This window comes from Oryx dammah, unplaced genomic scaffold, assembly GCF_014754425.2.
Source record: "Oryx dammah isolate SB20612 unplaced genomic scaffold, SCBI_Odam_1.1 HiC_scaffold_16, whole genome shotgun sequence".
NCBI classification, from domain to species: Eukaryota; Metazoa; Chordata; class Mammalia; order Artiodactyla; family Bovidae; genus Oryx; species Oryx dammah.
Window position 1 is genome coordinate 34,977,538 of NW_024070200.1, and position 20,073 is coordinate 34,997,610.

The window sequence follows — 20,073 nt, forward strand, 5'->3', positions numbered from 1 at the left end:
AGGGGGCCAAGGGGGTTAAAATTGAGACCATTTTCAGGCAGTCCAAATAATGCACCAGAGACTCTGCCCCAGTCTCCCTGCCTAATGCCCAGAGCTTGGACCTGTGGGCCCATCCCACTGGTGCTGGAAGTTAAGGCCTGGGGAAGCCCAGAGAAGGGTGGTCAGGTGGGGTAGAGAAAGCATGCTGGCCTCTTCTTCCCAGAGTCAGTCACCTCACACCAGCCCCTCACCCACATCCTCTTCACCACATCATCCCCAGATATCACACTCGAGACTCCCATTGGCCTTTGGCAGGACGTCCTCATGGCCCCACTTGGCTACCCAAGGCTCAGCCAAGCAGAGCACTGTAGGAACCTCACCCATGATGAGCGGGCCTGCCCTGGGAGCCAGGATTGGCCCACACCTCTCAGGCTGCTCTGTTCTCTCAGCAGAACTCGGCCAAGTTCTTTATCCCCATGCCAGCTGCTCCAGTGGTGCAATGGCAATAGCCCTCCATCTGCTCTGCCTCATAAGCAACGGGACAACAGGGAGGTGGAGCCTGTTGGCTCCTGAGCTGCTATAGGTGGGTGGGTCCCGGCAAAAAAGGCTTCAAGGGCAGCAGCTCTCCATTCATGCCCAGATCTATCTGCTGACCTGGGTCAGAGAGCATCTCTCCAGGAGTGATGACTACCTTAGGGGGTCAGATGGAAAATGAAAGCACTTTGCAGTGTTCACCCGTTTATTGCCTTCATTGGGTGGGCGAAGAGGGGGAAGAGGTAGGGTGAGACAGAGGTGCCTCAGCTGAGCGGAAGCAGCTGACCCCTGAGTGCCAGCTCCATCTGGTCACAGCTGGCCAGAAAGGTGCAAGGGGTGTGGACTGAGCGAGCAATGGAGGTGCGGGTACCTCCATGGCCCCACCCCCTCGGGCCGTCCTCCCACACCCTGGCTAGCTGGATTGGTGGAAAGGGGAGTGCCCGCCCTCTCCGGTCACGCCTGGGGCGGGTCCTGGTTGACGGGTCGGAAAACAAGGAAGATGGGCTTGTCCGGAGTCAGGATGAGGTTGAATATGGTGCTCACATCACCGATATGCTGCATTTCAACCTTGAAGTTCTCCAGAATCTGAGAAAGAGGGGTGGTGGGCTTAGGGGAGAGGCGAGGCAGGTCTGTCTCCCCCAGCCCAGGCTCATTCACCTGGGAGCAGTTGCGAGTGATGTGAGATGCTCCAAGTGGGTCTACCTCCAGCTCCTACTGAACCCTGACCAGAGCCTGAAAATACCACTAACACTCTCCCCCTGGTTCAGGCTTTCACTTTGGTTTCTACGAAACCTTTTCCACCCCACCCTCCTCCCATCGTAAGTTCTGCGGAAACTTATGGCCAGGGAGCACCCGGGGATGGTGAGTGGATGTGCCCCAAAAGGAGACCGCAGGAGGATGTGGGGGAGGGGAGACCAAGTCCCGGGAGACAGATGTCCCCAGGTCAGACTCACGTGGATGAGGAAGAGGGTCATCTCCAGCTCGGCGATCCGCCGGCCCACACACTGCCGCACTCCCCAGCCGAAGCCCAGGTTCCGGAAGTGGATGAGGTCCTTGTCTTTACCCAGCCACCTGGTTGGGTCAAACTTGTCCGGATTGGAGAAGAAGGCAGGGTCTCGGCCCATGGCATAGATGGCCACTTGCACCAGTGTCTGAGGACCAGGTGAGCCGAGGTCTGAGTAGGCCTTACCTCCTCACACCAGGAACAATACCAGCACAGCATAATACCCACTATGTGATCTTGAATAAGGCCCCACCTCTCCCTGAGCCTCGCCCATCCAATGGGCACCGCTGAAGACACTAGGCTGGGGACGGGCCAAGGGATTGTCCTGCCCCTTTCCTCAGTCCCAGAGGACCCTCAGAAACCCAGGCAGCGCATGGAATCTCCCTCCTAACTAGAAGTCCAGCAACATCCCAAAACCACCGTCCACTGTGACCATCCCCTCTACCCTTCATTCACACTTGGACCACTGCTGCCAAGGACCCCACCAGCCAGCCCCAGGAAGAAAGGCAGGACAGAAGCCCCCCTTGCCACTATCTTATGCAATTGCAGTCTGCCCCTGGCCTCCCCTGTCTGACTGACAGAGCCTGCAGCCTTCTTGCCACACCTACCTTGGCAGGAATCAGGTAATCTTGAAGAACCAAGTCACTTTCAGGGTATCTCTGCAGGGTCACGGAGATAGGGTGGAGTCTGCCAGTGGAAAGCATTCAGAAGCTGATGCCCCAAGGGCTGGACAAAGGCCCGGCCCTCAGCATGGCAGCTCAGCTCCAGCTGCAGCACCCCGGCGGGGGATGGTGTTCTGGAGGCAGGACCCCTCCTCCCCATTCCCAGCTGTCTTCCCCAGACTCCTCACTTCCTGCTACCCATCTTCTCACCAGCCCATCCTTGTAACCCTGTGCTCAGGCAGCACCCTATCCCTGCCCAGGGATTTGAGGGAGTGGGGTGGGGCGGGGCAGGCATAGGTGGGAGTGGGCTTGCCTCAGCGTCTCCTTGATGCTAGCTTTGAGAAGTGGGACCATTTGCAGCATCTTGCTTATGTCGCCCTCTGCCTGGCGTCGGGCATTCAGAACCTCCTCCCGCAGCATCTCCTGCACATTCAGGCTGCGTGCCATCTCGTACAAGTGCCACTGCAACGTCATGGATGTCTGGTGGAGAGTGTGGGGGTGCAGAAAACCCAGAGGGCTGGTTACTCATGGGGCATCTAGACCCATGCTAAATTTTCATTGCCAAACACTTCCCCTCACCCTTGTCTAGGGATCCAGAAACCACTATCCACATAAAGCAAACCACAATTCAGAAGGCAAATGTCAGGACTTCCCTGGTGATCTGGTGGCTAAGACTCTGCATTCTCAATGCAGGGGTGGCCCAGCTTCAACCCCTAGTCAGGGAACTAGATCCTGCATGCTGCAACAAAGACCTGGTTCAGCCAAATAAATATTTTTTTAATTTTTTTTAAAGGCAAATGTCCAAGAAACTTTTCTTGTGGTCCAAGGAGGAATGTTTGGGGCTGCACTTATCCCTGCCCTCCCCACTCACATCACCAGAGCCCTCCCATCTTCGCAGCCAGTAAAGGGTCATCCCCTAACTAATGCCTTCTTCCAAAGGACTCCAGAGGCCTTAAGAGGCCAAATCCTACTTCTGTAATGGTTGTACTCCTGATGACTGCCGTTCCTCTTGAAATGCCTGTTAAATGAGCAGCCCTTCCCCAGTAGAACTTCCCTCTAAATGTAGCATCTGCCTATAGTAGTATAGCATAAAGTGAGGCTCAAAAATGCTGAAACCAGAACAACCAGACCTCTTTTATGTCAGAGTTGCAATTAGCATGTGGTCTATACTGAGACTGACCAGCTAATCTCAGTTAAGGTAGTGAGTGTTAACTTTCACTGGAGGTATGAGTGATCCTCCTCAGGCCCCATAGTACAGATTCTTCAGTGATGGAACTGGAATATGTCCTAGGGCTAGACACACAGTGTTGGCATATTAACTTGCCAAGGATCATATTTTGGTCCAAGAGGTTTGGACATGCTTCTTCTTCCTCCCAGTGGAAGCAGTTGTGAAAAAAAAATGCCATCCAGTCACTTCCCAGCTTGAAATCCTTGCCTGGATCCCTGGAGTCCCCAGATCAAGTCCAGAGGCTGTGACCAGACCCATGGACCCCCTCCAACACCTGCCGGTTGCTCTCAGCCCACTGCCACCTCTCTCCAGCATGCTCCAGCCACCTTGAGCTACACGCAGCTCCTGAAGCCCAGAAATCTTCCTCATGCCATTCCCTTTTCCTACAGTTCCCTTCCCCAGCCTAGGAAGCAGGTGTGTACCCCTCCCTTAAGGCTCAGATCAAATGCATGTAATTGTCTCACTCCTTCCAAGCCCTGACACAGCGTGGGTACTCAAGAGATACTTGTTTAATAAGTAACAGGGCTGAATGACGAGGCATCAGGTACTGACAACGCTGAGAAAAGAGGAGAGACCGACATGGCTTTTGCAGGATGAAGAGAGAGACTACTGGCTGTATTCAACTAAGTTAGGGCTTCCCTGGTGGCTCAGATGGTAAAAGAATCTGCCTGCAATGCACAAGACCTGGGTTCGATCCCTGGAGAGGGGAACAGCTACCCACTCCAGTATTATTGCCTGAAGAATTCCATGGACAGAGGAGCCTGGTGAGCTATAGTCCATGGGGTGGAATAGAGTCAGACATGACTGAGTGACTTTCACTTTCACTTTTCACTTTCACCTGAATTACTGGTTGTGTGACCTTAATGAAGTTCCTTAACCTCTCTGTGCCCCAGTTTCCTCATCTCAACAAAGGGGAGCAGTAACATACCGCAAAGTGTTGTTTGTGAATGCTAAACGAGTTAAAAGAGTTAATGTGAAAAGCTTAGGATCCTGCTTGCTGTATAGTGCTTGCTTAATAAATGTTACCCAAGAAGAACAGCTGCTCTGGTGCAGGTGAGCTTTTAGCGGGGAATCCCTTTTACATGACTGACAATGAACTATGTTTAAAATATGCTCAAAGTCTCCATCTGCAGCCCAGGAATGGAAACTCCTGCATTAGAGATTAGAGCACAATGTAAATAGAATACCTAGGAAATGAAGTTATTCACCGAGGGGCTTTGTCACCTGCTTCTCCCCCGTCCTGAAATGCTATTTCCTCTCTCTCCTCCTGGCACAAGAGGGAAGAGAAGTTGACTCCTCTGGGGAGTGCTCTCCCCGTCCTGCAAGGCCACGCTGGTCTCTCCCCTCTTCTTAGCATTGTCAGCACCCAGTACCTCGTCATCCAGCCCTATAAGGTGAAGAGGTGGTCGTCTGGGCCCATGCTGCCTCCTTGTCCTGGGCTGAATTATGTCCCTCCCAAATTCATATGTTGAAGTCATAACCCCCAGCACCTCACAATGTGACTGTATTTGGAGACAGGGCCTTTAATAAGGTAATTAAGGTAAAACGAAAGCTTCCCTGGTAGCTCAGCAGTATAGAATCTGCCTGCCAATGCAGGAGACACGGTTCGATCCCTGAGTCAGGAAGATCCCCTGGAGGAGGAAATGGCAACTCACTCCAGTATTCTTGCCTGGGAAATCCCATGTTCAGAGGAGCCTGGAGGGCTGCAATCCATGGGGTTGCAAAAGAGGCGGACACGACTTAGCTATTAAACAAGGTAAAATGAGGTCATATGGGGGGTCCCTAATCGAATAGGATTGGCGTCCAGGTAAGAAGAAAAGGGAGTGTTAGTAGCGGCACAGGAACTCTTAGTTGAGGTATGTGGGATCTTGTTTCCCAACCAATGATCTAATCCAGGCCCCCTACATTGAGAGCAAGGAATCAGAGTTCAAATGCTGCAACTAAAGATCCTGCATGCTGCCACTAAGACCTGGCTCAACCAAATAAATAAACACTTTTTTGAAAAGAAAAGGAAGTAAGGAAAATCATGTGAAGATGTAGGAAGAAGACAGCCATCAACAAGCCAGGCGGAGGGGCTTCAGAAGAACGCAGCCTTGCTGATGCCTTGATGCAGAATTATGAGACACTACACTTCTGTGGTTTAAGTCACCCAGTCTGTACTTCTTTGTCATGGCACCTCTCACAAACTTATACATGCTTCCTGTCTGAGCCATTTAGGATATCTGAGGTCTGCTGTATTCATCTTTATAGTCTTGGGGCCTGAATCATAACTAGCAATCAAGAAACGCTAATGAATTAACCCTCACCGTCACATTCGCTTGAGGAAGTTTAAGGTTTAGGAAAAGGGAAGGCACACAGGACAGAGAAATTTTGACATTCAAGAACAGAAGCTTCTGGGACTTCCCTGAAGATCTAATGGTTAAGACTCAGTTCCCAGTGCAGAAGGTCCAGGATCAATCCCTGGTCAGGAAACCAGACCCTACAGGCCACAACTAAAGATCCCACGTACCACAACCAAGTCCTGACACAGCTAAATTAATACAGTAAAATAAATACTAGAAAAGAAGTTTCTTGGATATTATTCTACCTGTGGACCTCTGGGAGACACCGTGCATGATGCCTTCAGACACTGGGGGCATCAAGGGGGACTGAGGTCTGGAAGAGGGGCCATGGAAGGCAACAAAAAGATTTGGAGGGCAAGCCCAGGGCAAATTCCACTGGTTGGGTCCCAGCTGCTCAGAGACCCGCCTGCCTTCCTGATACCGAGTGACCTGTGTCACCCACCTGAACCTAGTCACACCCTCTTCATTAGCTAAGAAAAAATGGTGGATCAGCCTCAAGGCACGCTCAGTGGATGACTGACTTGAGCTCGCTCTCCTAGATTAGCATCTAGGAAGTGGGGTCAGGAGGGGGAGATGGAGCCCTCATGGACAGGGGTTTCAGACAATGAGGAAGGCTGTGGGGAAGGGGCGCAGGAAGGGACCGGATGTACCCCTACGGCCACCTCACTGGGTCCTCACCGTGTCCACACCCCCGGCCAGCATCTCCGTAATATTGGCCTGGACATCCTCCAAGAGCATCTTCTCACTTTTCAGGAGGCGGTAGAGGATGCCTGGGTAATTCCTAAATTCTGTTTTCTGTCTCAGGTCCTGGTAGAAGATCTCAGTGTATTTTTCAGCTGTGGGGCAGAAAGAAAGAAAACAGAGGGAGGCCAGGAATTTCCCTGGCTGAGCAGGGGTTAAAAATCCATGCTTCTCCTGCAGGGGAGCACAGACTCAATCCTTGGGCAGGGAAATAAGATCCCACATGTTTCCAGGTGGCCAAAAAAAGAAAAAGAAAAAGCAGTGAGGCTCTCTGCAGAGGGGCAAGAAGGAGCACAAGGGCTTGAGGATTCTGGAGCCCTGCACTTTCTTAGCTGCTGTTTCTCTGAGGAGCACACTCTATAAATTTCCTCATATCTGTTGTGTTTTTTTTTTAATTAATAATTATTTAGGGTAAATGCTATCATGCCCATTTTACAGATAAGGAAACAGAAGTCCATCTAAGAGAATAACTTGCACAAGGTCACAAGGGTGTCCGGGCAGAGGCAGGATTTAACTCCAGACCTGGCATCATCACCACATCCCAGTCAGCTTTCTCCACCCTGTCACCAAAGCCCTGCTCTGTCACTAAGCACAGCTGTGTCTGAAATGCTGGTCTTTAACCCATGTTGGGAATCCCGAGCTCCTTGGAAGAATATGATAGACCTCTTTAATCCTCTTTCTTCAGAAAAATCTGATCATCCCCAGGAGCCAGCTTTCTGCCTACCATATTCAGGGGTTCCTGGTCCTTCCTGATGGCCATCCATGGGTTTTCTACACAGCAAGTCATAACTTGGGACAAAGCGGCAGGCCAAGGTCTGAGGCTCCCAACTTTCTCTCTCCCTCTGTGTCTTTCTCCCCACTCCCCTAACCCTCAACCTTCCAACCCAGGTCTGGATTTCCCATCTCCAGAGGCAGACAGGACTCTCCTGGCTCCCACCTATGACTGCCCAGGGTACAGCCCTCACCTTTATTGAAAATTGTGTCCCATGCGGCTACATGGTCCCTCCAAGTCTTGGTTCTGAACAGACGGTACAGTTCTGGAGGGAGGTTGAGCAGAGGGACACTGGTATGGAACATCTTGTAGACGGCATCAATGAACTTCTGGCCCTCAGTGTTCACTGTCTCCTCCAGCATCCCCAGGCGCTCCCCAAACATGATGTTGGTGATGGCTGCAAAGTTGAAGAGTTTCATCCAACCTGACCATCTGAGAGCCTCAGCTCCTAGGAAACCATCACCCCCTCCCCAACACATGGGAGCCCTTGCATCCAACCTCAGCCTCCTTCAGTAAAGAAACTGAAAGCTGAGTCCCAAAGGGCTGAAATTGCAGGAATAAGGAAAACTGCCTTTGTGGCAGCAGTCAGGCCCTTCAGAGGGTCATAGGACAGACCCTAAAAAAGGATCCCTCAAGTGGGAGGCAGAGCCTCCAGCACAGCTGAGAAAAGGCTCAGGCTGGGAGGAAACTGCTCTGTCCCCCTTCCACCAGCACCCCCCAGCAGCCTCTCAGCTTTCCTCCTGGGAAGAGAGACTTCTCATCTATAACTGACCAGAGTGGCTAAATACTTCCTGGAACAGGTCAGATGGGTGCCTGGGGGGACATCAGTCCCCAGTAACTGGCCATCCAGGGCCTACTCCGGCTGGTCATAAGAAGTCACAACCCTCAAGGGTTTCCCGCCTCTGGGGTCAGGAATTTTATGCCAAACCCTGGGCACTCCAAATTTCCTGCAGTGACCACAGGATCCCCATCAGGCCACAGGGCCTTTGCATGTGCTGCTCCCTCTGCCTACACTGTCCAACCTCTTTATTCCATCTGGAAAACTCCTACACATCCTCCAATACCCTGTTTCAATTACCCACCCAACCCTCCCCTCTCCTCCCAGACTTCGAAGGGAAGGTCTCTGTCCCGAGAGAGAGATCTGCTGAATGAAAGGCCAAGTCAAACCCTGGCATTTGGAGGAAACTGGTGATAGGGACCCACATTTTAGAAATTCTTGCCCCCATATCATGAATCAGATGAGAGCGTGCAGCTCTCCCCCGGGTAGCTGATGACAGAGAATGTGTTCAGCGGCTCCTCCCAGAAACCAATCCTGACACTTCTTCAGAGTCTATGCTGGGTCTCAAGGTGAGATGCTGGGTTCTCCCATCCCCAGGACTGTGGCCAGGTAGGTTCCAGTTCCTTACACTCAAAGGCAAAGTGAAACAGGTCCTCCTTGATGTCCCCTACAAACTTTCCGGAGCCCTGCTGCTTGATGCGCTTGTGCAGGAGGCTGACGAAGTCCTGAGACACTGGGTTCAGCAGTGGGATGAAGTTCTTTATTGCCTCTGGGGCCATCACCTCCGTGTTCAGGACCACCCGGTCTTTCTTCCAGGTTCCTGACTTCCTGAGAAAACATGGGCCCTCGGGCCCTCATGGTCACAAACCCCAGGCCTAGCAAACACAGAGGGGGCTGACTAGGCTTTCCCAGGAGGCTGAGCCACAGCTCAAAGTCCAGCGCTCACATCCACAGCCCTCCCTGCCCTACCCTCCTCCCCTGGCCTAGTGGGACAGAAGGGAGGGAATAGACAAAAAAAAAAAAAAAAAAAAAAGCTGAAGATCAAACCCCCAACCGTGCTCTACTCCCTCTGCTGCTGCTGCTGCTTTAAACAAGATGGAAATCCTATTCTTAGAACCTTTAAGTAACTGTCAAGCCCTCTAGTCTTGGCCTCTGCTACAGGCCTGCCCTCCCCACCACTTCTGCTTCCTCCTGGTCAATCTCACCTCCTACCATTCAAGGGTCCCTCTACATCACCTTTTCTGGCCCCTGCACGGACACAACTGACCAACCTCTGTACCCCCAATATGTCTCATTACTTTCATTGGTGGGGAATCTCAGGTGCCCAGAATTGGGTTAATACCCATTCCTATTCACAGCTTACAGCCCTTTCTTGAAAATAGATCTGCGCAAAGCCCTCTTTGTTATTTGGGGGCTTTTTATGTTTACAAGAATGTTATTATAAACTCACAATCCAACATGAATACTAGAAGCTTGATGATAACTTTCAGATGCCAACCTGGTCCTCCCACATCCTGCCTCCCTGCCTCCCAACCTGAATCTCTTGTTTGCTTTTGTAAATAGTTTTATCTGATCGACATATATTTCCAAAACGTGCTTTTTAAAAATGCATGCTTGTTTTCAATTTCTTATAAAAGCTGTCATGACTTGCTTTTTTCACTCAATTTATATCTCTAAGTATCATCTGTGTTGTTGTGAGACACTGAGTCTGTTCTTGTTGACTGGGGCCTGCCACCGTCACTCCTTTCACGCTCCCGTTCGGCATTTAGGTGATTTCCCAGTTTTTGCTATTATGAACAACTGCATTGCAAACATTTTAGTACATATCCGTCTCAGTGGGTGTGGTGGGGGTATTCTTTGGAGTATATTCCTGAGAGCAGAATAACTGCATTGTAAGTATGGGTTTATAATGGCTGCATTATAAACATTCAACTGCAGGAAGTAATGTCCAACCATTTCCCAAAGCGGTGACACCAGCTTTCAGTCCCACTAGCAAGCTAGGAGCACTCTAGTTGCTCCATATCCTCATCAATATTTGTTATGGTCACATTTTCTTTTTTTGATGAGAAATTTGGTGGAAAATGGTATCTACTGCATTTAGATACACTGATTTGTTCATGCTTCTTACTGCTCCTTTAGACTCTAAGGGACTCTCCTAGGGGCAGGGCCCTGCCCTACTTGTCACTCAGAGTCCAGCACCAGGACTGGCACATAGGAGACACTCAATAAAATGGGTCTTATTGGATGAACCAATGAATGAGAACTTTTCAAGGTCTTTAATTACTCAGTAAGATCTTCCTGACCATGTTCCTGAAGGTTGGCAGGGCAGTTCATCCTCCCCATCATCTGTTTGATGGAGGCAGGAAGATGACAGGGGTTTGTCTAGAGGCCCAGCTGTTAACAGAAAGGGCAGGAAAAGCACGACCCCAGCATCTCACCCCCAGCCTTTGCCCTTGCCCCAGCCACCAAGCATCTCCCTCCAGCCCCTGGGAGAGAGCCCAGGACTCACTTAAACAGGACTCCGATGGGTTTCTGATAATACTGGTGATAGGCCAGCCAGGGCGGGATGTCATATCTCTGTGGGTAGGATCCCTCGAACTTAAAGAGATGGGCCACGTCTTCAGGGTGAATGATATAAACTGACTCCAAATTGCCGAGCTTCTCCCTGGAGGGGCAGAAGAGGGGTGCTGTGAAGTAAGGATCTGAGGAGAGTCCTGCAGACCCTGAGCAATCAGGGCGCAGGACTCAGCTCCTCTGTAACCACTCTGCGGCTGACAGCACAGCGTGGACGGGCCTGGGAGTGGATCCTGGCCCATGGTTTCCTCACTGTACGGCTTGAGTCTCATCCTCTGAGTCTCAGTTTCGTCAGTGGGGATAAATACAGTACCTGCCCGACAGGATTGCTGAAGAATAAGATGATATGAAATCTACGAGTGTGACTCCTGTTGTGTGTGTCTGTGCTCAGTCTGATTCTTTCTGACCTTATGGACTGAAACCCACCAGGCTCCTCTGTCCATGGAATTCTCCAGCGAAGAATACTGGAGTGGGTTGCCAGGCCCTCCTCCAAGGGATCTCCCTGCCCAGGGATTGAACCCTTGCCTCTCGCGCCTCCTGCACTGGCAGGCGGATTCTTTACCCCTGTGGCACCTGGGAATACATTCTGTAAGTAACAGCTTCGTGCTCATCTTATCATCACAGTGGCTCCCACACATGCTCAGGACCAAGCCCACCCCTCCCCAGGGCCTCCCCTGGGTCATCAGGTCCTCCAGGGTTCATTCTTCCTGTGTGTCTACACCCTCAGCACCCTCCACCCTCTCACCTATGCAGAGCTCAGAAACATGGCACTTTCATGGCAGCTGGGAGTAACCCTGGACTAGGGTGACTCCATGTAGCTTGCTAGCAGGTCACACACTAGGCCAGGCAGTCCCTTCTAAGCTCTAGGACTGAAGTTCTGGGACTGGTCACCCTCCTCCAGGAATTAGATGCCCAACAAAGTACTCTGTCACTATTAAAATAAAACCGAGATAAATCATCAAGCCCCAGGTATAAATATACCTTAAGGCACTTTGCATAGTATTAATGTACAACTGTCATGAAACAACAGAAAATTCTGCTTCTCACTTGTATCTGCCTTTTGCATAAGAAAGTTAATTCAAGATACACTTCAAGGTAAAATATAAAAGCATACAAGTATAAGCCAAATTCTCATTCTCTCCTCTCTCTACCCTCCTTCCCGTCTTCCTCCCTCTCCCTTGAGAATGAGAGAGAGGGGAAGGGGAGAAGGCAAGGCTGTGGAGTGGGAGCGAGCATGGCTTCAGCCATAACCCACAGAGCCCAGGCCTATCTTCCCCAAGTCTCCTTGGCCAACCATGGCCTCCCAGAAAATCCCCTCAGTGTTTTCCCAGCTGCCACACATCCTCAAACCACTGACTCCATTAAAAACAGCTAAGCAAAGTCCTTGAACTGCTATTGTTTTTATCAATTCTACCTCTGGGAATCTAGCCCAAGGCAGCTATCTGACATCAGTGATGCCTGATTGATGAAAATGTTCATATAAAAAAAAATGGAAAAGGATGTCCAATAGTTAAAAAAAAAAAAAACTAGAGTGGTCTAAATATCCACTTTAAAAAGCTAGCTGAAAAAAATATACCTTATCCATACTATGGGCTACTATGCTGCCTTTTAAAATTATATTAAAGAGAGGAAAGAGAAAAGAAGTCCTTGGTACATTGTTATAGGACAACGCAAAATAGCATATAAATATTCACATTCTGAATGGTACATAAATATTATCAAAACTGAGGTTGTATTTGATGTCAATTTTTCTAAACTATTGAACAAAGAACAGGAATAGACTTGTATTAAGGGAAAGTCCATGATACTTGTAAATTCCTCATGTTCATTTAGAAATTTGTTATTTCAAGGCTATAGTTAGAATACTGACACCCTGAATAATATAATAATATGCATGCTCACTCATGTCCAACTCTTTCAACCCCATGGACTCTAGCCCACCAGGCTTCTCTGTCCATGGGATTTCCAGGCAAGAATACTGGAGTGGGTTGCCATGTCCTCCTCCAGGGGATTTTCCTGACCCAGGGATCAAACCTGCATCTCTTGCATCTCCGGCATTGGCAGGTGGATTCTTTACCACTAGCGCCCCCTGGAAGCCTGACACCCTGAACTGGAAGCTAAACAATCCGGGTTCCAGCCCTGGCTTTGCCCTGATGAACTGCGTGACCTTGGCAAGACCTTTCCTTCTGGGTCTCAGTTTTCCCATCTGTGAATTGGGAATAATGCCAAATTTAAGGACATGTTGCAAGACTCAGATGAAAGTGACTCAGAAAATAAGGGCTTTATAAAATAAAGAGTTCCTATAAGGAGCTAGGAACAGGAAGGAGGAGGAGGGGAGGAAGCAGGGAATAATGAAAAAATCCATGAAGTAAGACTGGGGAGAGAGGCTTAGAAGGGAGAGAAAGAGACAGAAAGACAAAGAAGAGAGACTAAGGAGCAAACTTCTTCCAAACCTAACATTCAGCCTGGGGCTAAGGGGGTGCCCTGTCTCCAACCAGTTCTAAAAAAGCACTTATAACTGTAAAAGGGGGACTTCCCTGTCAGTCCAGTTGTTACAGCTCAGTGCTCCCACTGCAGGGGACACAGGCTCGATCCCTGAAGAGAACTAAGATCCCACAGGCCACACAGTGCATCCCCCCACCAAAAAAAATAAAGTAAAAGTAAAGCATTATCCTTCCTGAATCCCCTCCCTGCCCTCAATCATCACCTTTGCCACCTCTAATCCCCCTCACCTATGCTCTCAGAAAGGAACCCAAATGTCTCTTGAAGCCCACCTACCTTAGAAACTGCTAAACCAGAACAAGTGAGGCCTCCCTCCCAAGGGCAGCCCCCAGACCTCACTCCCACCCCAGGGCAAGAAGGTGGGGTACAGCGAGGCCAAAAGACCGAAGGCCCTCCCTCCTGGCTGGATGCAAGGCAGATGTTTGGGGAAGAGGGACAGCAGCCAGGCCTAACGGAAGGGCCCAATCAGCCACTCAGAGCCCCACAGGCCCAGGGGTGACAAGACCAGCACCCTAGCAGAACGGGCTTCTAGCTGAGTGGTCAGGGCTAGAGTCCTAACCTCTCTGAACTTCCTTCTCCTCTGAAAATGGGGATGACAACCACACTTTGCAAAGTGTCCTGCAGACAATGGAATTACTGGGGCTTATTCTCTTGGCCTCCCCACCTCCCCAAAGTTTCTAAGGGTGTAGAGCCCGGGGACTGTTGAGGCCTCAGGGCTGGGAAGTGAACCCACTGTCTGGGAAGCATTAACTCTACTCCTGCCACCCCCAGGCAGGAAGAAATAAAGTCAGAGGTGAACCAGAGCCTGGAAGGGGAGGGCAGACCTTTCAGGGAGGGGGCCACCACCAGCTTCCCTATCCCGCCAGCCCCCATCCTCTGCCAGGCTTACCTGTAAATGGGGCCATACTTCTGGAAGTTCTCGATGTGGTGAAAGTGGATTCTCTGTGAGGACTTCTTCCTCCAGAAATGGTACAGGTTAATCCAGCCATTGTCACCAGGGGAGGGGATCTCACTGTAGGGGCGAGGGGTCCTAGTGGAGATGCCAGCTCCCTCTCCAGTGCCCACCCTGTGGTGGCCCCAGCCCTCCCTGCCCGTGCTCAGGAGGGGTGGGAAGGCTTTGACCAGGGCTGAGCGGAGGGGAAACCCCCTGGCCAGCATGCTGCCCCTACAGCTGCCGCTGTCCCTGCCCGTACTGCAGCAGGTGACTCTGGCCCTGGGGCCCTGGGACCCAGCTTATAATCACCAGCTCAAGGCTAAGTGAGAAGCTGACAGGGCGGTCAGCCTCCTCCAGCTGACTCCAGCCCACATAGCTCCTCCCAGGCTCCGTACTGTAAAGGAAAGAATGTAGCCCATCATTCCATTTCTACAAACATCAAGCATTAGCCACTGTGGTCACCCACCTGAGGGGACTCCCTCCCTCAGTGCACCCTGAAGAGATTTCAGGATGAAGAAAAACAGGAGGCATTTGCATTGTACTGGTCCCTAGATAAGATATATATCTAAGGGAAATTTTCCATGACCCCAGATTCTTGCACACATAACTTCTCTGGTGGCTGTCAGTAAAAAATCCACCTGCAATGCAGAAGACAAGGGTTCAGGCCTTGGGTTAGGAAGATCCCAGGGAGAAGGAAGTGGCAACCCACTCCAGTATTCTTGTCTAGAAAATTCCATGGACAGAGGAGCTTGGTGGGCTTCAGTCTATGGGGTTGCAAAAGAGTCGGACAGGACTTAGTGACTAAACAACAACATATATAGAAAAACACTCATTCACTTGAGATGTCTGTTGTTTGGGATTAGCAGTAATCTTTTCGTGTTTGACTACATATTCGTCCCCTTCTCCCAGCAAAAAAAAAAAAAAAAAGATTGATAGAAACCCTAGCTTTTCCCTTACTTCTTTGGAACAGATCATCGGAGCTGGCTCCTAGGCCAAAGTCCTGTAGGGGAGCAAAATCTGCCACCCAAAATATCTCTTTAGAATGCAGATTACTTAAAAATGAAAACAATCAAAGCCCAAAAGACTTGGGAAAAATTGACCTTCCCTCTAACTGCCTGAAGAATTTAAACAGAGGGCCTGTTTCAGGAACCACCAGGGACATCTGCAGAGAATATGGGCTTAGAGACAGAGATGAGACCCCTCTGTATCCCATTATCTCTGCATGGGCCAGCAAACACCTATTTACCAAACATTTGCTATTCCATCTCCATGCCTCTTCAAACCCCTTAAGCCCCTACCTCCAACATCTTCTTTTATGAGAAAAACATAAGATACTGGCCCCAGATAGCTGAGATACAAATGAAAAAAATTATTTCAGCGAGCCCAGACTCTTGTAGTTGTTGTTGTTTAGCGGCTCAGTTGTGTCCAGCTCTGCAAGCCCTTTGATTGCAGCATGCCAGGCTTCCCTGTCCTTTACCATCTCCCAGAGCTTGCTCAAACTCATGTCCATTGAGTCAGTGATGCCATCCAACCATCTCATCCTCTGTCATCCCCTCTCCTCCTGCCTTCAACCATTCCCAGCACCAGGGTCTTTTCTACTGAGTCGGCTTTTCGTATCAGGTGGCCAAAATATTGGAGCTTCAGCTTCAGCATCAGTCTTTCCAATGAATATTCAGGGTTGATTTCCTTTAGAATTCACTTGTCTGATTTCCTTGCAGTCCAAGGGACTCTCTTTCTCCAACATCACAGTTCAAAAGCATGAGTTCTTCAGCACTCAGCCTTCTTATTGTCCAACTGACACATCCATACATGACTACTGGAAAAACCATAGCATTGACTATATGGACCTTTGTCGGTAATGTCTCTGGTTTTAATATGCTATCTCGGTTTGTCATAGCTTTTCTTCCAAGGAGCAAGTGTCTTTTATTTTCATGGCTGTAGTCACTTTCCTCAGTGATTTTGGAGCCCAAGAAAATAAAGTTATTCACTGTTTCCATGATTTCCGCATTTATTTACCATGAAGTGATGGGACTGGATGCCATGATCTTCATCTTTTGAATGCTGAATTTTAAGCCAGCTTTTCACTTTCCTCTTTCACCTTCATCAAGGGGCTCTTTAGTTCCTCTTCACTTTCTGCCATAAGGATGATGTCATTTGCACATATGAAGTTATTGATATTTCTCCCAGCAATCTTGATTCCGGGAATCAAGTTTGTGCTTCATTCAGCCCAGCATTTCACATGATGTACTCTGCATATAAGTTAAATAAGCAGGGTGACTATATACAGCCTTGACATACTCCTTTTCCAATTTTGAACCAGTCCATTGTTCCAGGTACAGTTATAACTATTGCTTCTTGACCTGCATACAGGTTTCTCAGGAGGCAGGTAAGATGGCCTGATAGTCCCATCTCTTTAAGAATTTTCCACAGTTTGTTATGATCCACACAGTCGAAGGCTTTAGCATAGTCAGTGAAGCAGAAGTAGACTCTAACATCTTCCCATGTATAGAAAAGTGCTAAATTCATTAACTTAGGATATCTGGTTTCCTTTAATTATAACATTTTGATGTTCAGACTACATGCCCTTTGTTACAAAACTTCTATATAACCTGGCTCCTCGCCTCACCTCCTCAGAGAAGTTCTATCACTTGAGATGCTGTCTCCCAGGCTTAAAGTCCTAAAAATTCCCACCAAATAAAACATATTTCTCAACTTTTAGGTTGTGACTATTTTTTAATTAGACAGTATTTAAGGTGAAAGTTTCAAATATTTCAGTGTGTTAGTTTTTCTGGATCTCTCCCATTTATGTGTGTTGTTAAACTTCATTTTATTTTCTTCTGCTGAGACATCAGTCTCATGTCAATTTCATTCTTAGACCAGCAAGAGGAACCTAGAAGGGCAGAGGAAAATTTCTTCCTCCCCAAGAGCTGGCAACAAGGGTGGGATGCAGCTTTACTGGCTGGACACTACTCACTTCAAAGCTGCTACAGTTAAGAGACCCTAGGGTGATTGACAAAATTTAAGAATTCTTACTATGGCTGTCTCCTGCATCTCTATCTTCTAGATCTGTTGGAAGCAAGAGTGGTAAGTTTTTCTCTTTCCTAAAATAGATTATCTGGAGAAAACAGATATAAGGGCTAGCTGGATTTGGTGACTCTTGGCTTGAAATTTGGTAGAGTACTCTCAATTTGTTGATTCTTTTCCTCTCAGAAATGGTCACTGTTTTTCCTTGTCTGTTTTTTGTGTCCTTTGTCCTAAGGAAGAAAATCATTCATCTGATTAGGTTTTCCTTTCATCTTGTTCTGTGTTTTGAGAGCTTGGCTTGTAAACCAGTGAGAATACTCTCTATTTTCTCTACCATCTCTGGCAGGTGCACTTTTGCTGTTGTTGTTCAGACACTAAGTCTAATCTGTCTCTTTGTGGTCCCATGGGTTACAGCATGCCAGGCTCCTCTGTCCTCTATCTCCTGGAGTTTGCTCAAATTCATGTCTATTGAGTTGGTGATGCTATCCAACCATCTCATCCTCTATTGCCCCCTTCTCTTCCTGCCTTCAATCTTTCCCAGCATCAGAGTCTTTCCCAACGAGTGGACACATCCCATCAGGTGGCCAATGTTTGGAGCTTCAGCTTCAGCATCGGTCCTTCCAATGAATATTCAGGATTTATTTCCTCTAGGATTGACTGGTTTGATCTCCTTGCAGTCCAAGGGGCTCCCAAGAGTCCTCTCTAGCAACTCATTTTGAAAATGTCAATTCTTTGATGCTCAGCCTTCCTTATGGTCCAACTCTCACAAGGTGCACCTACCAGTGTGCACTTGTGAGTCAGTTGAATAGACTGGGATTCTTAGCAGTCTCTTGGTCCAGCCGTGCCAGTTCTCAAGGGAGTTTGTCGTATGGAGTCTCAGTCCATATGGGCCTTTGTTATCTCAACCCTCATTGCTTTATTAGTGATGTAACAAAAGTCTTTAATTTCTCAGACTATATTTGAGACTGAACTTTCTGGATCTTGTGAAGGCTGAATTCTTTACACTCTCTTGTGGGGATGTCTCTTGCATTTTGTTGGTTTCAGTCACTATTAAGATCCTTGTCAATGGCCAGATGAAGGGTCCTTTAAATTGGAAAAGCTTCTAAAGTGAAAAAATATTTTACAGAGTTCTCATCATAAGTACCTGTTTTATTGGTACCTATTAAAAAGAATAAATTAAGAGGGTAGATACAAAGAAATATAGCAACTAACTTTAAGAAATCCTTGATGAGAAAAAAAAAAAGAAAACAAAACCAAAAACAGTTTGGAAAGCCTTAAGGAATTTGGTGTCTCAGTTTTCCCTCATGGGGAACAAGGTGGAAATTTTAAGGGGTTATTCAAAAATAAGGTAAATAGAACAAATATTGTAAGTGGTAGAATAAAGAGAAATCAAAAGGGAAGAGTTACTGGACCCCTCAGGCAGAATGAAAATCTTTAGATATTTATTAACTAATCGGATAAATAAAACAGACATTGATGGGATTAAAACAAAGGTTTTAGGTTTACCTAACACTGGGTGGGTCAATGAGATCTCCCCTCCACTGGTCTCCCCAAACATTCAGTTCAGTTCAGTCACTCAGTCGTATTCAGCTCTTTGCAACCCCATGGACTGCAGCATGCCATGCCTCCCTGTCCATCACCAACTCCCAGAGTTTACCCAAACTCATGTCCATTGAATCGATGATGCCATCTAACCATCTTATCCTCTGTTGTCCCCTTCTCCTCCTGCCTTCAACCATTCCCAGCATCAGGGTCTTTTCAAATAAGTCAGTTCTTCGCATCAGGTGGCCAAAGTATTGGAGTTTCAGCTTCAACATCAGTCCTTCCAATGAACATTCAGGACTGATCTCCTTTAAGATGCACTGGATGGATCTCCTTGCAGTCCAAGGGACTCTCAAGAGTCTTCTCCAACACCACAGTTCAAAAGCATCAGTTCTTTGGCGCTCAGTTTCTTTATAGTCCAACTCTCACATCCACACATGACTACTGGAAAAACCATAGCCTTGACTAGACAGACCTTTGTTGGCAAAGTAATGTCTCTGCTTTTTATTTTTATTATTATTATTTTTTTACTTTACAATATTGTATTGGTTTTGCTATACATCAACATGAATCCGCCACGGGTGTACACATGTCCCCCATCCTGTACCCACCTCCCACCTCCCTCCCCATACCATCCCTCTGGGTCATCCCAGTGCACCAGCCCTGAGCATCCTGTATCATGTATCTAACCTGGACTGGCGATTCGTTTCACATATGATATTATACATGTTTCAATGCCATTCTCCCAAATCATCCCACCCTTGCCCTCTCCCACAGAGTCCAAAAGACTGTTCTATACATCTGTGTCTCTTTTGCTGTCTCACATACAGGGTTATCGTTACCATCTTTCTAAATTCCATATATATGCATAAGTATACTGTATTGGTGTTTTTCTTTCTGGCTTACTTCACTCTGTATAATAGGCTCCAGTTTCATCCACCTCATTAGAACTGATTCAAATGTATTCTTTTTAATGGCTGAGTAGTACTCCATTGTGTATATGTACCACAGCTTTCTTATCCATTCATCTGCCAGTGGACATCTAGGTTGCTTCCATGTCCTGGCTATTATAAATAGTGCTGTGATGAACATTGGGGTACACGTGTCTCTTTCAATTCTGGTTTCCTTGGTGTGTATGCCCAGCAGTGGGATTGCTGGGTCATATGGCAGTTCTATTTCCAGTTTTTTAAGGAATCTCCACACTGGTCTCCATAGTGGTTGTACTAGTTTGCATTCCCACCAACAGTGTAAGAGGGTTCCCTTTTCTCCACACCCTCTCCAGCATTTATTGCTTGTAGATTTTTGGATCACAGCCATTCTGACTGGCGTGAAATGGTACCTCATTGTGGTTTTGATTTACATTTCTCTGATAATGAGTGATGTTGAGCATCTTTTCATGTGTTTGTTAGCCATCTGTATGTCTTCTTTGAAGAAATGTCTGTTTAGTTCTTTGGCCCA

The 20,073-nt window shown here is 48.1% G+C and overlaps 1 protein-coding gene across 1 annotated transcript; it reads right to left on the reverse strand.

The window, feature by feature from the left end:
• Window positions 1-700: 700 nt before the first annotated feature.
• LOC120875441 (cholesterol side-chain cleavage enzyme, mitochondrial) lies at window positions 701-14,340 on the reverse strand. The gene is made up of 9 exons (XM_040257235.1): window positions 14,005-14,340; window positions 10,549-10,704; window positions 8,668-8,867; window positions 7,455-7,658; window positions 6,427-6,584; window positions 2,492-2,658; window positions 2,125-2,203; window positions 1,467-1,664; window positions 701-1,098 (listed from the first exon to the last, which is right to left on the reverse strand). Exons 1-9 carry the CDS (start codon window positions 14,271-14,273, stop codon window positions 967-969), a joined length of 1,563 nt encoding a protein of 520 aa, XP_040113169.1. The 5' UTR covers window positions 14,274-14,340; the 3' UTR covers window positions 701-966.
• Window positions 14,341-20,073: the final 5,733 nt, after the last annotated feature.

What these genes read in the sequence shown, in the direction of transcription:
- LOC120875441 (XM_040257235.1), bottom strand. Translation starts at nt 14,273, where the DNA reads ATGCTGGCCAGGGGGTTTCCCCTCCGCTCAGCCCTGGTCAAAGCCTTC. An exon ending in GGACACAATTTTCAATAAAG is followed by an intron (nt 6,585 to 7,454) that starts GTGAGGGCTGTA and finishes TCTGCCCCACAG; the next exon opens with CTGAAAAATACACTGAGATC. An exon ending in TGACCCTCTTCCTCATCCAC is followed by an intron (nt 1,099 to 1,466) that starts GTGAGTCTGACC and finishes CCTCTTTCTCAG; the next exon opens with ATTCTGGAGAACTTCAAGGT.